This window comes from Neovison vison, chromosome 10 (genome assembly GCF_020171115.1).
Source record: "Neovison vison isolate M4711 chromosome 10, ASM_NN_V1, whole genome shotgun sequence".
Lineage (NCBI taxonomy): Eukaryota > Metazoa > Chordata > Mammalia > Carnivora > Mustelidae > Neogale > Neogale vison.
Genome location: NC_058100.1, coordinates 66,814,481 through 66,837,531, shown reverse-complemented (window position 1 = coordinate 66,837,531; position 23,051 = coordinate 66,814,481). Strand labels below are relative to the sequence as shown.

Here is a 23,051-nt window from a genome sequence, read left to right as displayed (position 1 = left end):
ATGTGCACACATAGGCCAGAGGGGGGAAGGGCAGAAAGAGAATCTTAAGCAGGCTCCACGCTTAGCACGGAGCCCCACACACAGCTTGATCTCATGATCCTAAGACCATGACTTGAGCCAATATCAAGAGATATTGGCTTAACTACCTAAGCCACACAGGCACCCCTCAAAGACTAAAGTTTCAGAGGTCCCAGGTATGGCTCATATAGAACCCAGTGGACACCACAGTGCTCTTGTGGAGAAGAATGACATAGAGCCTGGGGGCAGAGGATGGGACCTGAGGATTCCCTGGAACTCACTGGGAGAGATGATTCCCCCATTTTAAAAAAAAATTTATTTTTTATAAACATATAATATATTTTTATCTCCAGGGGTACAGGTCTATGAATCGCCAGGTTTACACACTTCATAGCACCATAGCACATACCCTCCCCAATGTCCATAACCCCACCCCCCCTTCTCCCACCTCCCTCCCCCCAGCAAGCCTCAGTTTGTTTTGTGAGATTAGGTTTGTCTCCTTCCCAATCCCATCTTGTTTCATTTATTCTTCTCCTACCCCCTTAGGCCCCCATGTTGCATCTCTACTTCCTCATATCAGGGAGATCATGTGATAGTTGTCTTTCTCCACTTGACTTATTTTGCTAAGCATGATACCCTCTAGTTCCATCCACGTTGTTGCAAATGGCAAGATTTCATTTCTTTTGATGGCTGCATAGTATTCCATTGTGTATATATACCACATCTTCTTGATCCATTCATCTGTTGATGGACATCTAGGTTCTTTCCATAGTTTGGCTATTGTAGACATTGCTGCTATAAACATTCGGGTGCACGTGCCCCTTTGGATCACTACGTTTGTATCTTTAGAATAAATACCCAGTAGTGCAATTGCTGGGTCACAAAGTAGTTCTATTTTCAACATTTTGAGGAACCTCCATGCTGTTTCCAGAGTGGTTGCACCAGCCTGCATTCCCACCAACAGTGTAGGAGGGTTCCCCTTTCTCCACATCCTCACCAGCATCTGTCATTTCCTGACTTGTTAATTTTAGCCATTCTGACTGGTGTGAGGTGATATCTCATTGTGGTTTTGATTTGTATTTCCCTGATGCCGAGTGATATGGAGCACTTTTTCATGTGTCTGTTGGCCATCTGGATGTCTTCTTTGCAAAAATGTCTGTTCATGTTCATGTCCTCTGCCCATTTCTTGATTGGATTATTTGTTCTTTGGGTGTTGAGTTTGCTAAGTTCTTTATAGATTTTGGACACTAGCCCTTTATCTGATATGTCGTTTGCAAATATCTTCTCCCATTCTGTCTTTTGGTTTTGTTAACTGTTTACTTTGCTGTGCAAAAGCATTTGATCTTGATTAAATCCCAATAGTTCATTTTTGCCCTTGCTTCCCTTGCCTTTGGCGATGTTCCTAGGAAGATGTTGCTGTGGCCGAGGTTGAAGAGGTTGCTGCCTGTGTTCTCCTCAAGGATTTTGATGGATTCCTTTCTCACATTGAGGTCCTTCATCCATTTTGAGTCTATTTTCATGTGTGGTGTGAGGAAATGGTCCAATTTCATTTTTCTGCATGTGGCTGTCCAATTTTCCCAGCACCATTTATTGAAGATGCTGTCTTTTTTCCACTGGACATTCTTTCCTGCTTTGCCAAAGATTAGTTGACCATAGAGTTGAGGGTCTATTTCTGGGCTTTCTATTCTCTTCCATTGATCTATGCATCTGTTTTTGTGCCAGTACCATGCTGTCTTGATGATGACAGCTTTGTAATAGAGCTTGAAGTCCGGAATTGTGATGCCACCAACTTTGGCTTTCTTTTTCAATATTCCTTTGGCTATTCGAGGTCTTTTCTGGTTCCATATAAATTATAGGATTGTTTGTTCCATTTCTTTGAAAAAGATGGATGGTACTTTGATAGGAACTGCATTAAATGTGTAGATTGCTTTAGGTAGCCTAGACATTTTCACAATATTTATTCTTCCAATCCAGGAGCATGGAACATTTTTCCATTTCTTTGTGTCTTCCTCAGTTTCTTTCATGAGTACTTTATAGTTTTCTGAGTATAGATTCTTTGCCTCTTTGGTTAGGTTTATTCCTAGGTATCTTATGGTTTTGGGTGCAATTGTAAATGGGATTGACTCCTTAATTTCTCTTTCTTCTGTCTTGTTTTGGTGTAGAGAAATGCAATTGATTTCTGTGCATTGATTTTATATCCTGACACTTTACTGAATTCCTGTACACGTTCTAGCAGTTTTGGAGTGGAGCCTTTAGGGTTTTCCACATACAGTATCATATCATCTGCGAAGAGTGATAGTTTGACTTCTTCTTTGCCAATTTGGATGCCTTTAATTTCCTTTTGTTGTCTGATTGCTGAGGCTAGGACTTCTAGTACTATGTTGAATAGCAGTGGTGATAATAGACATCCCTGCCGTGTTCCTGACCTTAGCAGAAAAGCTTTCAGTTTTTCTCCATTGAGAATGATATTTGCGGTGGGTTTTTCATAAATGGCTTTGATAATATTGAGGTATGTGCCTTCTATCCCTACACTTTGAAGAGTTTTGATCAGGAAGGGATGCTGTACTTTTTCAAATGCTTTTTCAGCATCTATTGAGAGTATCATATGGTTCTTGTTCTTTCTTTTATTGATGTGTTGTATCACATTGATTGATTTGTGGATGTTGAACCAAACTTGCAGCCCTGGAATAAATCCCACTTGGTCATGGTGAATAATCCTTTTAATGTACTGTTGAATCCTATTGGCTAGTACTTTGGTGATAATTTTCGCATCTGTGTTCATTAAGGATATTGGTCTGTAGTTCTCTTTTTTGATGGGATCCTTGTCTGGTTTAGGGATCAAGGTGATGCTGGCCTCATAAAATGAGTTTGGAAGTTTTTCTTCCATTTCTATTTCTTGGAACAGTTTCAGGAGAATAGGAATTAGTTCTTCTTTAAATGTTTGGTAGAATTCTCCCGGGAAGCCGTCTGGCCCTGGGCTTTTGTTTGTTTGGAGATTTTTGATGACTGTTTCAATTTCCTTACTGGTTATGGGTCTGTTCAGGTTTTCTATTTCTTCCTGGTTCAGTTGTGGTAGTTTATATGTCTCTAGGAATGCATCCATTTCTTCCAGATTGTCAAATTTGATGGCATAGAGTTGCTCATAGTATGTTCTTATAATTGTATTTCTTTGGTGTTGTGATCTCTCCTCTTTCATTCATGATTTTATTTATTTGGGTCCTTTCTCTTTTCTTTTTGATAAGTCTGGGCTGGGGTTTATCAAGCTTATTAATTTTTTCAAAGAACCAGCTCCCAGTTTCGTTGATTTGTTCTATTGTTTTTTTAGTTTCTATTTCATTGATTTCTGCTCTGATCTTTATGATTTCTCTCCTCCTGCTGGGTTTAGGGTTTCTTTCTTGTTCTTTCTCCAGCTCCTTTAGGTGTAGGGTTAGGTTGTGTGCCTGAGACCTTTCTTGTTTCTCGAGAAAGGCTTGTACTGCTATATATTTTCCTCTCAGGACTGCCTTTGTTGTGTCCCACAGGTTTTGAACCGATGTGTTTTCATTATCATTTGTTTCCATGAATTTTTTTAATTCTTCTTTAATTTCCTGATTTACCATTCATTCCTTAGAAGGACGCTGTTTAGTCTCCATGTATTTGTGTTCTTTCCAAACTTCCTCTTGTGATTGAGTTCTAGCTTCAGAGCATTGTGGTCTGAAAATATGCAGGGAATGATCCCAGTCTTTTAATACCAGTTGAGACCTGATTTGGGACCCAGGATGTGATCTATTCTGGAGAATGTTCTGCATGCACTAGAGAAGAATGTGCATCCCAATGTTGCTCTGGGATGAAATGTTCTGAATATATCTGTGATGTCCATCTGGTCCAGTGTGTCATTTAAGACCTTTATTTCCTTGTTTATCTTTTGCTTGGATGATCTGTCCATTTCAGTGAGGGGAGTGTTAAAGTCCCCTACTATTATTGTATTATTGTTGATAATAATACAACAATTATTTGTAATTTTGTTTCTTTGATTTTGTTATTAATTGGTTTATATAGTTGGCTGCTCCCACGTTGGGTGCATAGATATTTAAAATTGTTAGATCTTCTTGTTGGACAGATCCTTTGAGTATGATATAGTGTCCTTCCTCATCTCTTATTATAGTCTTTGACTTAAAATCTAATTGATCTGATATAAGGATTCCACTCCTGCTTTCTTCTGATGTCCTTGAGCATGGTAAATTCTTTTCCATACCCTACTTTAAATCTGGAGGTGTCTTTGGGCTTAAAATGAGTTTCTTGTAGGCAACATATAGGTGGGTTTTGTATTTTTTATCCATTCTGATACCCTGTGTCTTTTGATTGGGGCATTTAGCCCATTAACATTCAGCGTAACTATTGAGAGATATGAATTTAGTGCCATTGTATTGCCTATAAGGTGACTGTTACTGTATATTGTCTCTGTTCCTTTCTGATCTACCACTTTTAGGCTCTCTCTTTGCTTAGAGGACCCCTTTCAATATTTCCTGTAGAGCTGGTTTGGTATTTGCAAATTCTTTCAGTTTTTGTTTGTCCTGGAAGCTTTTTTTTTTTTTTTTAAAGATTTTATTTGCTTATTTGACAGACAGAGATCACAACTAGACAGAGAGGCAGGCAGAGAGAGAGAGAGAGGGAAGCAGGCTCCCTGCTGAGTAGAGAGCCCGATGCGGGACTCGATCCCAGGACCCTGAGATCATGACCTGAGCCGAAGGCAGCGGCTTAACCCACTGAACCACCCAGGCGCCCCGTCCTGGAAGCTTTTAATCTCTCCTTCTATTTTCAACGATAGCCTAGCTGGATATAGTATTCTTGGCTGCATGTTTTTCTCATTTAGTGCTCTGAATATATCATGCCAGCTCTTTCTGGTCTGCCAGGTCTCTGTGGATAAGTCTGCTGCCAATCTAATATTTTTACCATTGTATGCTATAGACTTCTTTTCCCGGGCTGCTTTCAGGATTTTCTCTTTGTCACTAAGTCTTGTAAATTTTACTATTAGGTGATGGGGTGTGGACCTATTCTTATGGATTTTGAAGGGTGTTCTCTGCACCTCCTGGATTTTGATGCTTGTTCCCTTTGCCATATTGGGGAAATTCACTCCAATAATTCTCTCCAGTATACCTTCTGCTCCCCTCTCTCTTTCCTCTTCTTCTGGAATCCCAATTATTCTAATGTTGTTTCATCTTATGGTGTCACTTATCTCTTGAATTCTCCCCCTCATGGTCCAGTAGCTATTTGTCCCTCTTTTGCTCAGCTTCTTTATTCTCTGTCATTTGGTCTTCTTATATTGCTAATTCTTTCTTCTGCCTCATTTATCCTAGCAGTGAGAGCCTCCATTTTTGATTGCACCTCATTAATAGCTTTTTTTGATTTCAGCTTGGTTAGATTTTAGTTCTTTTATTTCTCCAGAAAGGGCTTTTATATCTCCCAAGAGGGTTTCTCTAATGTCTTCCATGCCTTTTTCGAGCCCGGCTAAAACCTTGAGAATCGTCATTCTGAACTCTAGATCTGACATATTACCAATGTCTGTATTGATTAGGTCCCTAGCCTTTGGTACTGCCTCTTGTTCTTTTTTTTTGTTCTTTTTTTTGTGGTTAATTTTTCGGCCTTGTCATTTTGTCCAGATAAGAGTATATGAAAGAGCAAGTAAAATACTAAAAGGGTGGCAACAACCCCAGGAAAATATGCTTTCAGAAAGTGGTTGATTTTCTGTTTCTAGAATTGGTGCTCTTCTTCTCTTCAATCTCCTGTTGGATTTGTAGGTGTTTGCAATCTTTAGATAAGCTATCTAGCTGATTTCCTGCTAGCTGAAGTAGTCTCAGCCTGCTACTACTCTACCATCTTGACTCCTCCCTCTGATTCCCCCATTTTGCAGCACATTTGGGAGAGGAGGCATTGCCTCTCTAGGAACAAAATAGCTAGCTGGTCCCAGTTCCCTCCCCACCCTTCAGCATAGGCACAGAGACACCTGCTGATGACAGCTAACCTGGACACTAGCTCTTTGCAGTGCTTTACTCCAAACTTTACACCCCTGTATTTTGGTGCAACTGCCCTTCTGAAACAAACCTGCATTAGTCCCAGCATGGTAAGATCTTCTCCTGGAGGAACAGTATGGGTCCCTGCCAGGCCAGGTCCCCAAAGTTTGGGAGTTTTAAAACTCAGCTGGCCTGCCTGGGATAGAACAGAAGTGGTCAGACAGCCTGGACACAGTCAGGTGGTGATCTGGGGAACACTTGGGAAACACAAGGAGAGATTGTTCACTCTTCTGGGAGGACTTACTGGACAATGGTAGTCACAAATTCCCCTTCTGGGGTCAAGGGGGGGAGGCTGGTCCCATTTGCCTGTCTGGCCCCTCAGCATAAATTAACCTCAATTAGCATCACAGCAGTAGCAATGGTGGCCTAAACCACTTACACTAAGCCCCACCCCACTGCGTGCTGCTAGTGCTGCTTTTGTTGGCAAATGTACCTAAAACCCAAAGCAGCAGGCCCTTCCCCTAGAAGACCAGAACAACCCCGCCCTCCCCCCACAACACACCCCATGTCTACTGACCATAGACTTCTGCAAAGCTTCAGCTCTAGTGGAAATAGCATCATGTCTCTTTAACACCCGGACTGGAGCACACCTAGTTAAAACCCACCACGCTTGGGCCAAGGTGCAAACACTCCCCACTGCAGGCAAGGAGAAACTACAGTGAACTGACCTGACGAAAAGGGCAGCCAAAACACAACAGCAGAGTGCACACGCATGCACCAAAGATGCTTCCTGAAGCACCAGGCCCTGGACAGGAGCTCTCAGGACCAGGAAGGACCAGAAAGCATAATAGACTTTCCTAACACATGGAAGATAGAGACCTAGACAAAATACCAAGACAGAAGAATTCATCCCAAACGAAAGAAGAAGAAAAGGTCACAGATAGGGATCTAATTGAAACAGATATAAAGAATATCCCTAATCTAATATTTAAAGCCATAATAATAAGAATACTAGTTGGGCTTAAGAAAAGCATAAAAGATAAGGAGTCCCTCACTGCAGAGATAAAACTGTTAAAACAAGTCAGGCCAAGATGAAATAAGCAATAGCCAAGATTAGAAACCAACTTGATGTAATGACCACAAGGATGGAAGAAGCAGAGGAACAAATCAGTGATATAGAAGATAAAATTATGGAAAATAATGAAGCTGAAAAGAAAAGAGAAAGAAAAATACTGGATCATAAATGTAGACTTAGGGAACTCAGTGACTCCATAAAGCATAATAATACTTCTATCATATGGGTCCCAGAAAAGGAAGAGAGGGAAAAGGGGGCAGAAAGTTTATGTAAGGAAATAATACCTAAAAACCCCCCTAATCTGGGGAAGAAGACAGACATCCAAATCCAGGAGGCATAGAGACTCCCATCAAAGCCTGTAGTCATCAAGACTGTATGGTACTGGCATAAAAACAGATTCATGGATCAATGGAACAGAATAGAAAACCCAGAAATGGACCCACAACTATATGGTCAACTAATCTTCAACAGAGCAGGAAAGAATGTTCAATGGGAAAAAGACAGTCTCTTCAACAAATGGTTGGGAAAACTGGACAACAACATGCAAGAGAATGAAACTGGACCACTTTCTTACACCACACATGAAAACAAATTCAAAATGGGTGAAAGATCTAAATATAAGACAAGAAGCCATCAAAATCCTAGAGGAGAATGACAGATAGTAACTTTGACCTTGGCTATAGCAACTTCTTACTAGAAACATCTCCTGAGGCAAGGGAAACAAAAGCAAAAATGAACTATTGGGACCTCAAAAACTAAAACACATCCTACAGAATGGGAGAAGATATTTGCAAATGACATCTCTGATAGAGTGTTAGTATCCAAAACCTATAAAGAACTTATCAAACTCAACACCCAAAAAACGAATAATCCAGTATAGAAATGAGATGAAGACATCAATAGACATTTTTCCAAAGAAGACATACAGGTGACTAATAGACACATGAAAATATGCTTAATGTCACTCATCATCAGGGAAAAACAAATCAAAACTATAATGAGATATCACCTCACACCTATCAGAATGGCTAAAACTAACAAGTAAACAACAGATGTTGGCGAGCATGAGAGACTATGGACTCTGAAAAACAATCTGAGGGGTTTGAAGTGGCGGGGGGGTGGGAGGTTGGGGTACCAGGTGGTGGGTATTATGGAGGGCATGGCTTGCATGGAGCACTGGGTGTGGTGAAAAAATAATGAATAATGTTTTTCTGAAAATAAATAAATTGGAAAAAAAAAGTAAAAAAAAAAAAAAAAGAAAGGGGAACATTCTTACACTGTTGGTGGGAATGCAAATCGGTGCAGCAACTCTGAAAAAGAATATGGAGGTTCTTCAAAAAGTTAAAAATAGAGGTGTGTCAAGGTGGCTCAGCTGGTCAGGTGTCTGACTCCTGATTTTGGCTCAGGTCACCATCTCAGGGTTGTGGGATCGAGCTCCTCATCAAGCTCTGTGCTGGACCTGGAGCTTGCCTGGGATTCTCTCTCTCTCTCTCTCTCTCCTTATGCCCCTCCCTTGTTGCTCAATCTCTAAAAGAAAAAACAAAACAAAACAAACAAACAAACAAAAAGGGGTATATAGCTTTTCAAATGCTGAAAGAATTGTCAGTTCTCTTCATGAGTTTTCTAAATTATATGGAGTGATTAAAATAAGGATTATACCATCTGATCTTGAAGACAATGATGTTCTAAAATGGAGGAAGATAAAGGGAACTAAAATGGAAGTAAGTTCCCTCTATTTCACTCAAAGCAGTAAAATGTTAATACCAATAGGCTTGATAGATCACATGTGTATACTGTAATACCCCAAACAACCACTATGAAAACTACACAAAATATCCAAATAAATAACTCAAGAGGAAATCCTGAAAAAATGGTCAAGTAACCCATAGGAAAGTAAGAACAAAAAAGGAATCCAATGGAGAACAAATAATAAAATGACAGAGTTCATACTGAACATATCAATAATTACTTAAATGTTAATGGCCTAAATACACTAATTATAAGGAAGAAATTGACAGGATAAATTTTTTTTAGAACCATGAGAGACTGTGGACTCTGAGAGGCAAACTGAGGGGTTTGGAGGGGGGAGGGATGGGAGGGGTTGGGTGAGCCTGGTGGTGGGTATTCTGGAGGGCGCATATTGCATGGAGCATTGGGGTGTGGTGCATAAACAATGAATTCTGGAACACTGAAAAGAAATAAAATTTTAAAAATACTAAAAAAAAATAAATAAAAGCTTGACCCAATAATATGCTGTTTTTAAGAAACTTCCTTCAAATTCAATGACAAGTAGGTTGAAAGTATAAGGATAGAAAAAGGTATACCATGCAAACATCAATTTTTTAGCATGACTGTCTACGTAGAAAATCTGAAAAACTCCAAAACTTTCCTGGAACTAATAAAAGATTATAGCAATGTTGCAAGGGATAAAGTTGATATACAAAAGTCAATTGCTTTCCTATACAGCAGCAATGAACAAGTGGAATTAGAAATTAATAACACATTTATATTAGCATGTCAAGAATGAAATACTTAGGTATAAATCTAACAACATACATACTAGATCTATATGAGGAAAACTATAAATCTCTGATGAAAGATATCAAAGAACTACATAAGTGGAGAAATATCCCATGCTCATGAGTAGGAAGATTCAATATTGTCATGATGTTCGTTCTTTCCAATTTGATCCTTAGATTCAATACAATCCCAAACAAAATCCCATCAAATAATTTCACAGATGACAGAAAACTCATTCTAAAGTTTATATGGACAGGCAAAGGACCCAGGATAGCAACAGGATACTGAAAGAGAACAAAGTTAGAGAACTAACATGACCCAGCTTCAAGACTTAAGACAGTAATCACATGTGGTATTGGCAAAACATACACAGATAGATAATTAGAACAGAATAGATGGCCTGGAAAAAGATGCATGTAAATAGAGTCATCTGATCATGGACAAAGAAGCGAAGCAATAGTCTTTTCAGTACTTGGTGAAACAAGTGGATATCTACATGCAGAAAAGTGAATTTTCACACAAACCTTATATCCTTCATGAAAATTAACTCAAAATGGACTCACTGCAGACCTAAATGTAAAATGCAAAACTATAAAATGTCTAGAAACTAACATGGGAGCAAACCTAGATAACCTTGGGTAAGCTGATGACTCTTTAGATACAACACTGAAGGCATGTCCGTGAAAAGAAATATTGACAAACTGAACCTCATTAAAATTTAAAACTTTTGCTTTATTAAAGACAGTGTCAAGAGAATGAGAAGACATAGGGGATCATTGTTCATAAAAACTCTTTCTATTTTAGCGACACAAGAAAACTAGATCTCTCAGTCTTTGTGGCCATATGACTAAATTTGACCAATGGAATGTGAAGAGAGAGATAGCCACTACTTTTGGTATTGGCCTATAAAAACCTTCTAGAGGCCATGCTCCATTTTCCTTCCCCCGCCAGTGGTCTGCTGCAGAAGAGTATGATAAACTTGGAAATCACTTTTGAAGATGGAAAACGAAAAAGAGAGAGAGAAGAGCCTGTGACCCTGTATCACCATTCAGAGGACAACTGATCATGAGAAGCCATTTTGGACTTGACATCCGTGAAAAGTAAGTGATTTCATTAAGCCATAGCGATGCGGGACAGCCAAGACTTCTTAACTCATATAATCATTCTTAGCAGCTCCTCGGATATTGATGCCAACACACTTTCCCAGAACATCTGACTGCCTCTCCTGTTTGGACATGCAGATGCATTGGTCAAAAATGTTCTTTTGTCCAATGAGGCAATATCTGCAGTGGCCTGCGGGTTCGATATAATTTTCTCTTTATAACCCTAAATCTAACATTTAAAAACATTTATAACTCCCCTACCTTGTTTCAAGAAGAATTTAGAGTAGCTGACAAAAATACATACATTATACCAATATAAAATAACTTAGAAAAAAATAAGGAAAAAAGAGCAACCATAAGAAACAGAAACGGGAAATTTAAATAATCCCAGGCAAGGTAAATACATAAATATGTTCCAGAAAAAAGCTAATGCTGTAGAACCCACATTAACCAATAAGATTTCTAGCCACCTACATAATTGGGAAATATGATATATTCCATGAATTTATTTCATGCTTTTTATCATTTATTAAGATTTATCTGCATGCCTTTTTATTAAGGGAAAAAGAAAGCAAGCTAGAAATTATTCAGGAAAAATACTACTTATCCTGACCTTCAGGAGGTTTTTCTCCTGTGTGTTCTGATAGAGAGGATAGTGAATAAGAAACTCTCTCCTATAGCAAACACTGCCATGAATCAAAAGATTAAATTTCTCAAGTGAAACACAAAAAGGAATAGTAAATGGAGACAGACACCCACCCTCTTCTTTTTTCTTTTCTTTTTTTTTTTTTTAAAGATTTTATTTATTTATTTGACAGAGAGAAATCACAAGTAGGCAGAGAGGCAGGCAGAGAGAGAGAGAGGGAAGCAGGCTCCCTGCTGAGCAGAGAGCCCGATGTGGGACTCGATCCCAGGACTCTGAGATCATGACCTGAGCCGAAGGCAGCGGCCTAACCCACTGAGCCACCCAGGGGCCCCCTTCTTCTTTTTTCTTGTTCCTCATTTACTTTTCTCAGAAAACTTTAATAACAATTGAAATATTTTCCTCAGATATCAATTAATCTATTGAGAAAGAAATAAGATGGAAAGGTAGATTGTAATTAGTTTTCTCAGTGGTATCTACGCAGTTGTAGGTCAGTTGCTACTCATTACCAAATATGGGGACTGTGTCCAAACTTCTTTTTTTTTTAATCTCCAAACTTCTGAAATATTTCAGAACATGGAAGCAGACACAAATACAACTGCTCATTGGAAAATATACATGCAAACTTCCTCTGGGTTTCAGAGTAAGAATGCTGTATAAAAAGATAGAGTCACTTGATTTTGACATACAGAACACCTTTAGCTATAAAGCAGTGAGGAAGATTACTTGAGACTAGATGATTTTTCTCAGTATAAATATAAATAAGTGCACTAACTTTTTTAGAGCAAATTTGAATAACATAAAAGTTTAATATCACTATAAAATAAAAATTCCAACATTTTCTGTTTATAAAATAAAGAATTGGAGTTGGGTTCCAGTTCCCAACATAATGGATAAAAACATTTCCCTCCTTTATCCTTATTTTTAGCATTTTCTTCATGATTTGAAGAATTAGGATATATGAAACATGGTATGTTTCATGCCCACAAGGGGGACCCTTTGCACCACAGCAACAGAGTTTATACTGCACAGATCTTACTGCTAATACACCATTTGATTGAATGCATGATCTGCCATAAAGTACTAGAGAGTCAAGTCCTCTCTCCTCTTTGCCCTCACCTGTGAGTCCAGGCGGACAGATACAAACATAACCTGAGGCTTCAGGGTGGCTGAATGAAGAAGGCAGCTGAGCAAGGCGACCATGTTGTTTCTCTGGGGACAGCTCTACACACGTCCCACCAGACCGGCAAGGGTTCCTGTTGCATTCATGGATATGGGTCTCACATTGGGCACCCGTGTATCCTGTAGGATAAAAATTCAGAGAAGCAGCTGAGTCGAAACTCCTCCCCCAGAGTTTATGCCTGAAAGGAGCCTGACCACTGTGCTGGTCCCATTAACAAGACCACGTGTTGCCCTCAAGGAGCTAACAAGGAGAATCTGGTAAGAGAAGCTTTTCTTGTCAACAGCAGTAGCAAAGGAATCACTGACCAATATATTTTTTTAAGATTTTATTTATTTATTTATACAGAGAGAGCTATCACAAGTAGGCAGAGAGGCAGGCAGAGAGAGAGGAGGAAACAGGCTCCCCGCTGAGCAGAGAGCCCAATGTGGGGCTCGATCCCAGAACCCTGAGATCATGACTCCAGCCGAAGGCAGAGGCTTAACCCACTGAGCCACCCAGGTGCCCCCTGACCAATATTTTTAAAAAATATTTGATTAATAAGATAAAATGGGACTTCAGGATAACTTCGATTTCCTGATTATTTTAAAGACTCCATTTCCTCAGATACTCCAATTGAATTTTTAGCAAGAAAATAATATTTTTAAAGAAAATAGCCAAAAAGAAAAAAAGAAAAAGAAAATAGCCAAAAAGTTAGTAGAAACTACATAGCCAGCCCTAAATTCTTTTCTTAGAACTCAAAGCAAAGGCAAATGATTACTTCTTCACACTGTTAGAATAAAAAATTATTTTGTATTTAAATGGATTTAGCTGGGTCATTTTATTAAGGATAAGAATAAAAACAAAACATTTAGTACTTTATAAAAAATATAAACATTAAATATAAAATACAGTCCATGCCAGAACTATTTATTTGGCTTTACATATACGTGCACCTTGTTTTTAAAAAAACTATATATACTCATAAATATAGTCTTATTGTGTGCATATTAACATAACTGGAATCACACTGTACACATCCTTCTGTAGCTTACTTTTTTCACTCCCTTGCATGATCTATTCATGTTAGTAATATAGATCTAACTCATAATTTTAAACTATTCCAAGTATTCTGTAACATGGAAATACCATAGTTTAACCATAGTTTAATTATATATGCATGCTTCTGTAAATACCTGGGTATAACATTGGGGTCTTTATGTAGGATGGAATTTCTGAGTTATAGATTATGTACATTTTTTATTTTAATAGACACTGATAAACACCTCTGGAGTAGTTGTACCATCTATATACTTACTAGCACTGGATGAAGATGTATATAGTTCCAAACTTGCCAAAAATTGCTATTACATATACAATATACAATATTACTATATATACATATATACAATAATACTATTGTATGTATATATACAATATACAATAATACTATTGTATTGCTAGTACAATGTTTTACCTGTTAGTTGGATTTTTAAAAAATTGTATTTCCTTAATGTTTGGGTTTACATTTTCCCCAGTTACTATTGAATTTAACATGCTTTTGGATTTTTAAAACTCATTTCATATCAGTTTCCTGTTTTTCCCATTAGACTGTCTTTCTGATTGATTTATAAGATGATTTACATAGCATGATACATACATAAGCTGAAATATGAAGTTCTTAAAGAACATAATTTGACTTATAATACAAGTGACTTCACAGTTAACTAAAGATCTTTGCACTGTCACTTAACTCTGCTGAGAAATGTGTTTTTAAAATGAAATTTACAATCCAAAATTATAAAACCTATAAATCTGATCATGGTATTTCTTTACTTTAAAATCATTCAGTGGCTTCTGCTTTCATACAAAATAAAATGCAAAATCCTTAACCTGAAATGCCCTTTATTATCTGGCCCCATTCCCATCTCTACGTTCTTTCCCTAGAATGTTTTGTTCCCTGGGGCCTTTATGACAGGGATTCCTTGCCTAGAAAATGTTCGTCCAAGACTGTGGTTGACTAAGTCTCGGTTTTGAGACTTAATCTTGTATGACTATTTTAGAGTGGCTTTTTCTCATGAAAAAGTAAAATCCCTTTGTTTTCTCTCATATCACCCAGTTATTTCTTTCATCGCTCATATAATAATTTATTATTTTTTAATTGTTTTTATGTATAGACAATATAGTTGTTATTGTTTTTATGTATAGTTTTATGTATATGTTTTATGTATATGTTTTTAAACATAAAACATATACATATGTTTTATGTAAGGTCAATAGACCTTAAGCTCCAAAAAAGCAAGGACTATTTTTTATTTATTCACCACTTTAATACCAAGCAATGCATAAACAGTAGACTTTCAATCAGTGACTGAATGAGAGTCAAAGAGTAATAATCAACAGTTTAGATTACAATTCTAGTTTAGCAAGTAAATTGGAGAATTGACTATTGATAAGTAAATAATGAGGACATGATATGATGACTCATTTTGTAATTTAAATAAAAGCCTGAATGGGGTCATTTGTCAAATCATAACCACAACACAAATTCTTTTGCTCAACAGTATAATACCTTTGTCACATATGACCCTTGAGGTCTTTCTCAACTATTTGAAGAAGAAACTTCCAGATGAAAAAGGAAATTAAAAGCACATTCAGACCAAATCCCACAATCCTTTGTGGTGACCCTCCCCCTACCAAGAACCCTAGTTAATGGTTCTTCGTTCTTGGTTCCAAAGTTCTCTCTCTCTCTCTCTCTCTCTCTTTTTTTTTTTAAGATTTTATTTATTTATTTGACAGACAGAGATCACAAGTAGGCAGAGAGAGAGGAAGGGAAGCAGGCTCCTTGCTGAGCAAAGAGCCTGATGCGGGGCTTGATCCCAGGACCCAGATCATGACCTGAGCTGAAGGTAGAGGCTTTAACCCACTGAGCCACTCAGGCATCCCTTAAACCCACTTTTTTCATAAATTTTTATAAAGTGGTATTCCTTGTGCTACACTGAACTTATTGAAGAAAGCTCCAACTATTTTCAATTTTCTTCTTAGTTTAAGTCTCAAGTCTCATGCCCAGGCCAGGTTATGAAGTAATTTAAAACCTTCATAAATCCTTTCTTACTTTCTGACTCATGCATGATCCTATTCCTATAGTGAACATTAGGAAGGTTCTGATTTATGTTCTTCCCAGTCCTGTCCCCACCACTGGGGCCCTGTGGGAATTTTGTTTGCTGCTCCCTTTAACCATGTATATAAATAGACTCCTTCAGTGAAGGCTATATTCAATAGTTTTAATAAGTTTTTCTACAAAACTTTGTATAAAGGAACAATATGATATTGAGTCAAGATCCCCAGGGTTCTTATGTTTTTCTTTTTTTAAACAAATCCAATCTTACCTGGGTAACAAGAAAAAATTTAAAATAAGCATTTAAGATGACTGATACTTCTTGTAATTAATTACTTTTGAAGTGAGGACCCCAGTGGTGGATTCTTACCATTGCCTTCAGTTGTGGTGGCCTTGTAATCCAAAGGATTGGTCTCTCTTTCTTAGATACAGGGTAGTCTGAAGCATTAAATCTTCTCTTTATATATCACAGTAAGAATAGGATACAAAGACATTCTGAAATTTTCTATCTAGGCAAAATCACCATCATCTAGTAACCCAAGAAAGAAATTCAAGCAGAACTGTCCTTGGGCTATGCCCCTTTCTTAATTCCCACATCATAGCTGCCTCCTCAAGAGTCTCATGGCTGTTCATTCCCTCATCCCCATCCTTAACCCTGTAGTCATAGTTCTGGCAAATAGCCTTATCTCTTGTTTAAACTACTGAAGAACCTTTTTGTTGTTCTTGTTTACTAGAATCGGTGCCTTTTGTTTTATTTCTCTCAATCATCTTCCACTCACTCTCACTCTCTTCCAGAAAGCTATTACTAAATCTGCAGGCCGGATTATGCTACCTCTCTGTCCCATAGTGTTCCGGGCAGACAAGCAGCATTGTGATCTGGCTTGAGTCTTGTCTTGTTCCCCAAGCTCAACTCTCTACCACCAGTGCTATGTTGTCCAGCATTTCGGAACAATCACTCAAAGTTCTACAACTGGATATACTCTTTTCCATGTGTGTCTATAGCCCTTTCTTCCATCTTCCTTTCCCTTCCTCTCTTCTTTCCTTAAATCAATTATGAGCTACTACGTGCCAGCCACAGGGTCTCTTAATTTTGGTACCTAGTTAACATTTATTGAGTGCTTACTATGGTCTAGGCTGATGTAGGAACTTTATATATATTACTGGATCTCTTTCTAAAGTAATTCTACAAAGTGAATATTATTATCATCTTTGCTTTATAGATGAAGAAACCAAGGCTCAGAGCAGTAAAGTAACTTCTCCAAAGTCACACAGTTAGTGAGTACATTTCTGGGATATGCTTCGTGATCTTTCAAATTTTCTAAAATGGTGCCTACTGGATCAGACCATCTCTGTAATTCTTCTCCCCTTATTCCCTATTATAGAATCTATCATAACCTTTTACTGTACCAAAAATTGTACTATGCTCATTTTTTTTTAACACTCTATCTCTACTAGAATTTAAATTCTTTGGAAGATGAGACCATGTCTTTTTGATTCCCAGACCCCTGATACATATAGGTGGTACTGCAATCCCTGTGGCTTAAATGATTGAATCCATGAATGAACAGAACCCATATTGATTTCTCTCTCTCTCTCTCTCTCTCTTTTTTTTTTTTTTTAGATAGGTCTTCTTAATTGCCTGACTTCATTACAAACCCTCTAAAGAACAGAAACCATTCTCATATGTAATTCCTACCTCCTGTTGTTGAACCCAGTACATAATAACAGTTGCTTTTTTTGAGTACCTAATATGTTCCAGGCCCTAATTTTATAATTTTATTCTTTGTAATAATACAAGTCATTTTTTTCACCCCTCATTTGCAGATGAGGAACTTAGTTAATAGGGGATAGATTTGTTCTATTCCCAAATTGTCTACTCTACCCATATCCAGATAGAATCTTGTACAGAGTGTTAATTGAATGTTGGGTGTTTATTGATCACAAGAAAGTGAAAAACACATTTTGGATTATTTTCAGTATTTAAATTAAACCATTGACCAAAGGGCAAGAAACAGGCCCTATTCATTATCTGCAAGTGGGTAGACACATGACTTCTAAAGATTCCTGAGCCACAGAATTCAGAGCTTCCTTTTACACTTTCACGTTTTTTTAAAAGATTTATTTATTTGACAGAGATCACAAGTAGGCAGAGAGGCAAGCAGAGAGAGGGGGGAAAGCAGGCTCCCCGCTGAGCAGAGAGCCCCGTGTGGGGCTCGATCCCAAGAACCTGGGATCATGACTTGAGCCGAAGGCAGAGGCTTTAACCCATTGAATCACCCAGGTGCCCCTCACATTTGTTTTTCACCTACAAAATATATGCAGCCAAAGCATGCTAAATGTCCCTTAGACAGTGAAATGCCTTTCAGTGAGAAGCTACTAACAACTGGATTGACCTCAATCTCCATGTTTCCTCCCCAACCACAGGATTATTTTTTCTTTAGACAGTAAAATGAAAGGGAGAAATGGATAGATGCTCGGTAAGCTTTAAACTTTGATATCATCATAAGTTTATCATTTTTTACTAGAGGATCAAGAAAGAGGAGATATTTTTTATTATTATTATTTTATTTTTATCAATGAAATCAAAGTGAGAATTAGTTTAAAAATATGTCAAGCAGGTTTTTTTTTTCCAACATTAACATCAATATTTAAAGATGACTTGTTGACTTGAGTGTTATATAATGTTTCCTACTGATTCTGGTATCACCTCTACACTCAGCTTAATTACCCCTTATGTGTAATTTTTAGTTGTGGTTTATGTATATTAAACTTGTAATCTCACTTATATTATAAATGCCTAGGAGAATATACCCATTTCTGGGATAGTCTATATCCTCTATGGGGACCATCATAATTATGTTGACTGACTCCATGAATTATAATATAATCTCCTAGGATTTTAATACTGTTTCATGAGTTTCCATATATTCTAGGTATTACGGAAAACATCTTGGAAGAAAAGGAAGCATCTTCAAGTGAATTTTTCTCCATGAAGACCATGCTGAAATTGACTCTTCTATTCGTTTTTTCCTCTCCATTTTTTCTAGAAAGTTCTGATGATTGGGCAGCTTGGTAACCTACTTTAGACAATGCATAGTGTAGCAATAAGTATGTGTGAACAATGAAGAATACAATTAAATTAAACAATGGTAAGTAGAAGAAAGAGTTGGTTTTATACTTTTAACAATAAGAATTTTTAGTTCGTATTTGCTATAAGTGATTTGTTTCTATTCTAAGCACCCCCCCAAAAGGAAGATATTTGCCACTTACCAGGCCAGCAGTGACAAGTGTAATTGCCAGCACTGTCCTCACATGTAGCGTTATTATGACAGGGTTTTGACCAACACAGAGGCATCAGGGTCTCACAGTGTGTCCCTGTGAATCCACTACCCGTGCAGTTACAGCTATAGCTGGAGAGTAAAATGAAATTTTCACATCAACTCTTGGTCATATTGAGATCAAATATCTTTATTCTGTCTCTTCCCCTGACCATCTGAGACCCAAGGCATGGTTTTAATACTTACAGCAAGAACTCTAGGGAATCATCTCTATAAGCCTGAAAACATTATGTATTTCCATACTAATATCTTATTATCTTTTTAAATTTATAGTATGGCTTCCTGCAAAATGATTGGGAAACCATGATGATTTACTTCAGTTTTCTCACCCATAAATTGAAGATAATAATACCTATGTCAAGGGTTATTGTGATAATTAAATGTGCATAAAAAGAATAGACACAGTATCTGAAGCATCAGAAAAATACTGAATTACTACTAAGTAGGACTAAATAAAGTTGTTAATATTTATGAAGGCAAGAGAGAATGATTTATACCACTGTGTCATTCTTTTATATATATAGCCCATTAATAAGGTCCCTTATGAAAAATGAAACAATAAATTATTTAAAAAACAGGAAAAGCCCTCATTATATGAACTGTGACTTATGTTCTCTTATTTTTACATTACAGAAATATTTGAGTCTTGCTATTTCTAACCATTCATTGGTTGAGTGAGATTATCGGACAGACTCAGAACATAAATCTGATGGAGAAACTTGTTGACTTTATCAAGAGGAGTCTTTTAATTTAGATGGGATCTCCTCACGGACTTAGTACTGTAAAAAGATGGGCTTGCACACTCAACTTAGATAAAATGAAGGTCTGGAGGAAAGAACGCCTATGAATATATAAAGAGTTGGAGTCCTGTCCGTTATGGTTTGTCCATATAGTTACCATCAAATACAGAGACTAAGATTTCACTAAGGAAATTGAAATATTAGCAAATGTAATAAGTTACTATAAATTCTGTATGTATTACTAGTGATAAATCCTCTTACTAATTAAAAACATTTACCAAAAATATACTATATACGGAGCGCCTGGGTGGCTCAGTGGGTTAAAGCCTCTGCCTTAGACTCGGGTCATGATCCCAGAATCCTGGGATTGAGCCCCGCATCGGGCTCTCTGCTCGGCGGGGAGCCTGCTTCCCTCTCTCTCTCTGCCTGCCTCTCTGCCACCTTGTGATTTCTGTCTGTCAAATAAATTAAAAAAAAAAAAAAAATATATATATATATACTATATACAAAACATTAGAGACAAGAGCCATGTACTTAGGCTGACTAGTGGATCTCAATTCCCGGAATTAGAGACTCTACTGGCACATTCCTTTGGTCTGCCACAACCTATTTTCTGTGTGTGTGTGTGTGTGTGTGTGTGTGTGTGTGTGTGTGTAGCTTCTGACTTTCCCATTAACCTCATAGCAAATGTGGTACTTTCTTGTTGTGGGAAATGAAAATCAAGTTGTACTTGTTGACCTTGGGGTTATCTTCTCAAAATGTAGGTAGTAAGAGAAATAAGCATAAAATGAAAAAATTATTCATGGCACATGAGTTGAAGAAATGAAAGGTAGCAGGAGTCAGCCTTGTTCTGCTTGCATTTCCATAGGAAGCAAAAGCTTTGTGTCTTTTCTGTCTGATGCTTTGTGGAGACAGCAAAGCATGGATGGAAGGAGCTCCTGCTCTTCCTCTGGACTGCATGTATGGAAACTTGCATTCTGCTGTGTCTGCATGTGGTCAGTAACCTGCCTTCAGGAATGTAGATTCTAGCCCCCGGAGGGTGATTTGGGTAAAACTGCAAGTCAGCGGCAAGATGTGGAATGTGGTTAGAAGTTAGGCTTTACAGTTTACAAAAGAAATATACATCTACATTGTTCTATTTATTTTTTAAAAAAGATTGATTTATTTATTTGGGAGGGGGAAGGAGGAAAGGCAGAAGAAGAGAGAGAATCTTAAGCAGACCCCACTCGGGCTCAGTCCCATGACCCTGAGATCATGACCTGAGCCTAAACCAAGAGTTGGGTCATTTAACCAAGTATGCCACCCAGGTACCCCACATTGTTCAATTTAAAATTGTATCTTTTTTTTTTTTTAATTTGACAGAGGGAGAGAGATCACAAGTAGGCAGAGAGGCAGGCAGAGAGAGAGGAGGAAGCAGGCTCCCTGCGGAGCAGAGAGCCCGACATTGGGTTCGATCCCAGGACCCTGGGATCATGACCCAAGCTGAAGGCAGAGGCTTTAACCCACTGAGGCACCCAGGTGCCCCAAAATTGTATCATTTTATTGATAGTTGAAATACATGTGCCCTTTTCCCTTTTGAGTCTGATTCTCTTTGAAACTCAGATTTGGGATAAATTCTATCTTTTTAAATAAAGGAGAATTGGATTCTAGTCCTTCCTTTGCAAACAATTAACTGTGTGAACTTGTGGGAGTCACCTAACTTCCCTGAACTTTAGACACCTTGATATAATGGGAGACTATTAATGCTCACCTTGCCTTCCAGTGAGCTGTTGAAGGACCCAATAAGACATTAAGTACTAATGCTGTTCAAATTGTTATGCATTTGATAACCCAATATTTGTGTTAAAATAGGTATCAGGGGCTCCTGGGTGGCTCAGTTGGTTAAGCCTCCGACTCTTGATCTCAGCTCAGGTCATGATCTCAGGGTCGTGAGTTCTAACCCCATGCTGGGCTCCATGCTGAATGTGGAGCCTATTAAAAAAAATTATGTATCAGAAAGTTCTCTAAAATATTTTATACCAATTCAACTACCATTACCTAAATTTATTATATGTATCATATTAAGGTGTTATTTGTTTGTTTATTTATTTTACTGAAAAGCCAATGATAGAATCTGCTTTGGAGCAGAATCACATGGCTACTTCTCGCCATTCTACTCTTTCAACAGTATTCACCCAACTCCCCGAAAACCTGAAAATTCAAGATACAATCAATTTAATACCACTGCCTTTTCCAACACTGTTTTTATTTTATTTTATTTTTTTAAAGATTTTATTTATTTATTTGACAGATAGAGATTACAAGTAGGCAGAGAAGCAGGCAGAGAGAGAGGAAGGGAAGCAGGCCCCCTGCTGAGCAGAGAGCCCGATGTGGGACTCGATCCCAGGACCCTGAGATCATGACCTGAGCTGAAGGCAGCGGCTTAACCCACTGAGCCACCCAGGCGCCCCCAACACTGTTTTTATATAAAAGTCCTGAAGAATTTCTATTTCACCGCTTGATTTATATGCTTGTTACTACGTAAATACAACCTAATACTTACTTACAAAATGATCTCTAGCTTTGTTTTTGCACCTTCCCTATCTACAACAGGTTTAATTCATGGAATTTAAAAGCTGGCATTTTTCTGTATCATAAAAGTTCTAAATGATTATGAGAGTGACTCGGAAAATCCTCACTCTTGGGACAAATGTCCTCCAAAGGATGCATTTTTAAAGTAAAACCTGAATGTTACTACTTGTTGTCCCTTAAAGGGTAAAGCAATATGAACATTTTCGGCTAAGGACATGAGCTCTCCAAACTCCCCAGAGTGGTGTAATAGCTGTTGGTCCATGAGTTCTCTCTAAGCCGATCACCCAAACAGGAGAAAACGTACCTGCTGTTCCCATCTACGCACAGCCCGCCATGGAGGCACGGCTGACTGGCACATTCATCGGTATTGAGTTCACAGTGTTCACCTACAAATCCAGGCGGACAGTCACAGAAATAGGTCCCCAGAGCATCCCGACAAGTTGCACCGTTTCGGCAGGGCTGGGACCAACATTCATCAAATTCCATTTCACAGTTCACACCTTTTAAGAGAGTCAGCACAGATAAAAGGAAAAGTTTTAACGCAGCATTCATATTTTAGCTCTTTGCCAGTGCTTTATTTACCAGAGCACTTGTCAAATGTTATGTTACCCAAAATAATTTTCCTCCTTAATTGTAATTGATATTAACTTCCTGGCACACTTGTGGGAAGTTGCACAATGCACAGCAGCTGTTACTTACAAAGAACTGTTGCATACAACAGCTTGTGGCTCTTTAGTCTGTTCAAGTCATTTTTAGAACAAAGTTACTGTTAACTA

At 37.9% G+C, this 23,051-nt stretch overlaps 1 protein-coding gene across 1 annotated transcript in view; it reads right to left on the bottom strand.

Annotated features, from left to right (window-relative positions):
- Positions 1-23,051, bottom strand: part of CRB1 (crumbs cell polarity complex component 1) — a 147,907-nt gene that overhangs the window by 104,256 nt on the left and 20,600 nt on the right. Inside the window, 3 exon segments of the mRNA XM_044267540.1 lie at positions 12,469-12,651; positions 18,897-19,036; positions 22,580-22,775. Coding sequence (XP_044123475.1) covers positions 12,469-12,651; positions 18,897-19,036; positions 22,580-22,775 — 519 coding nt within the window.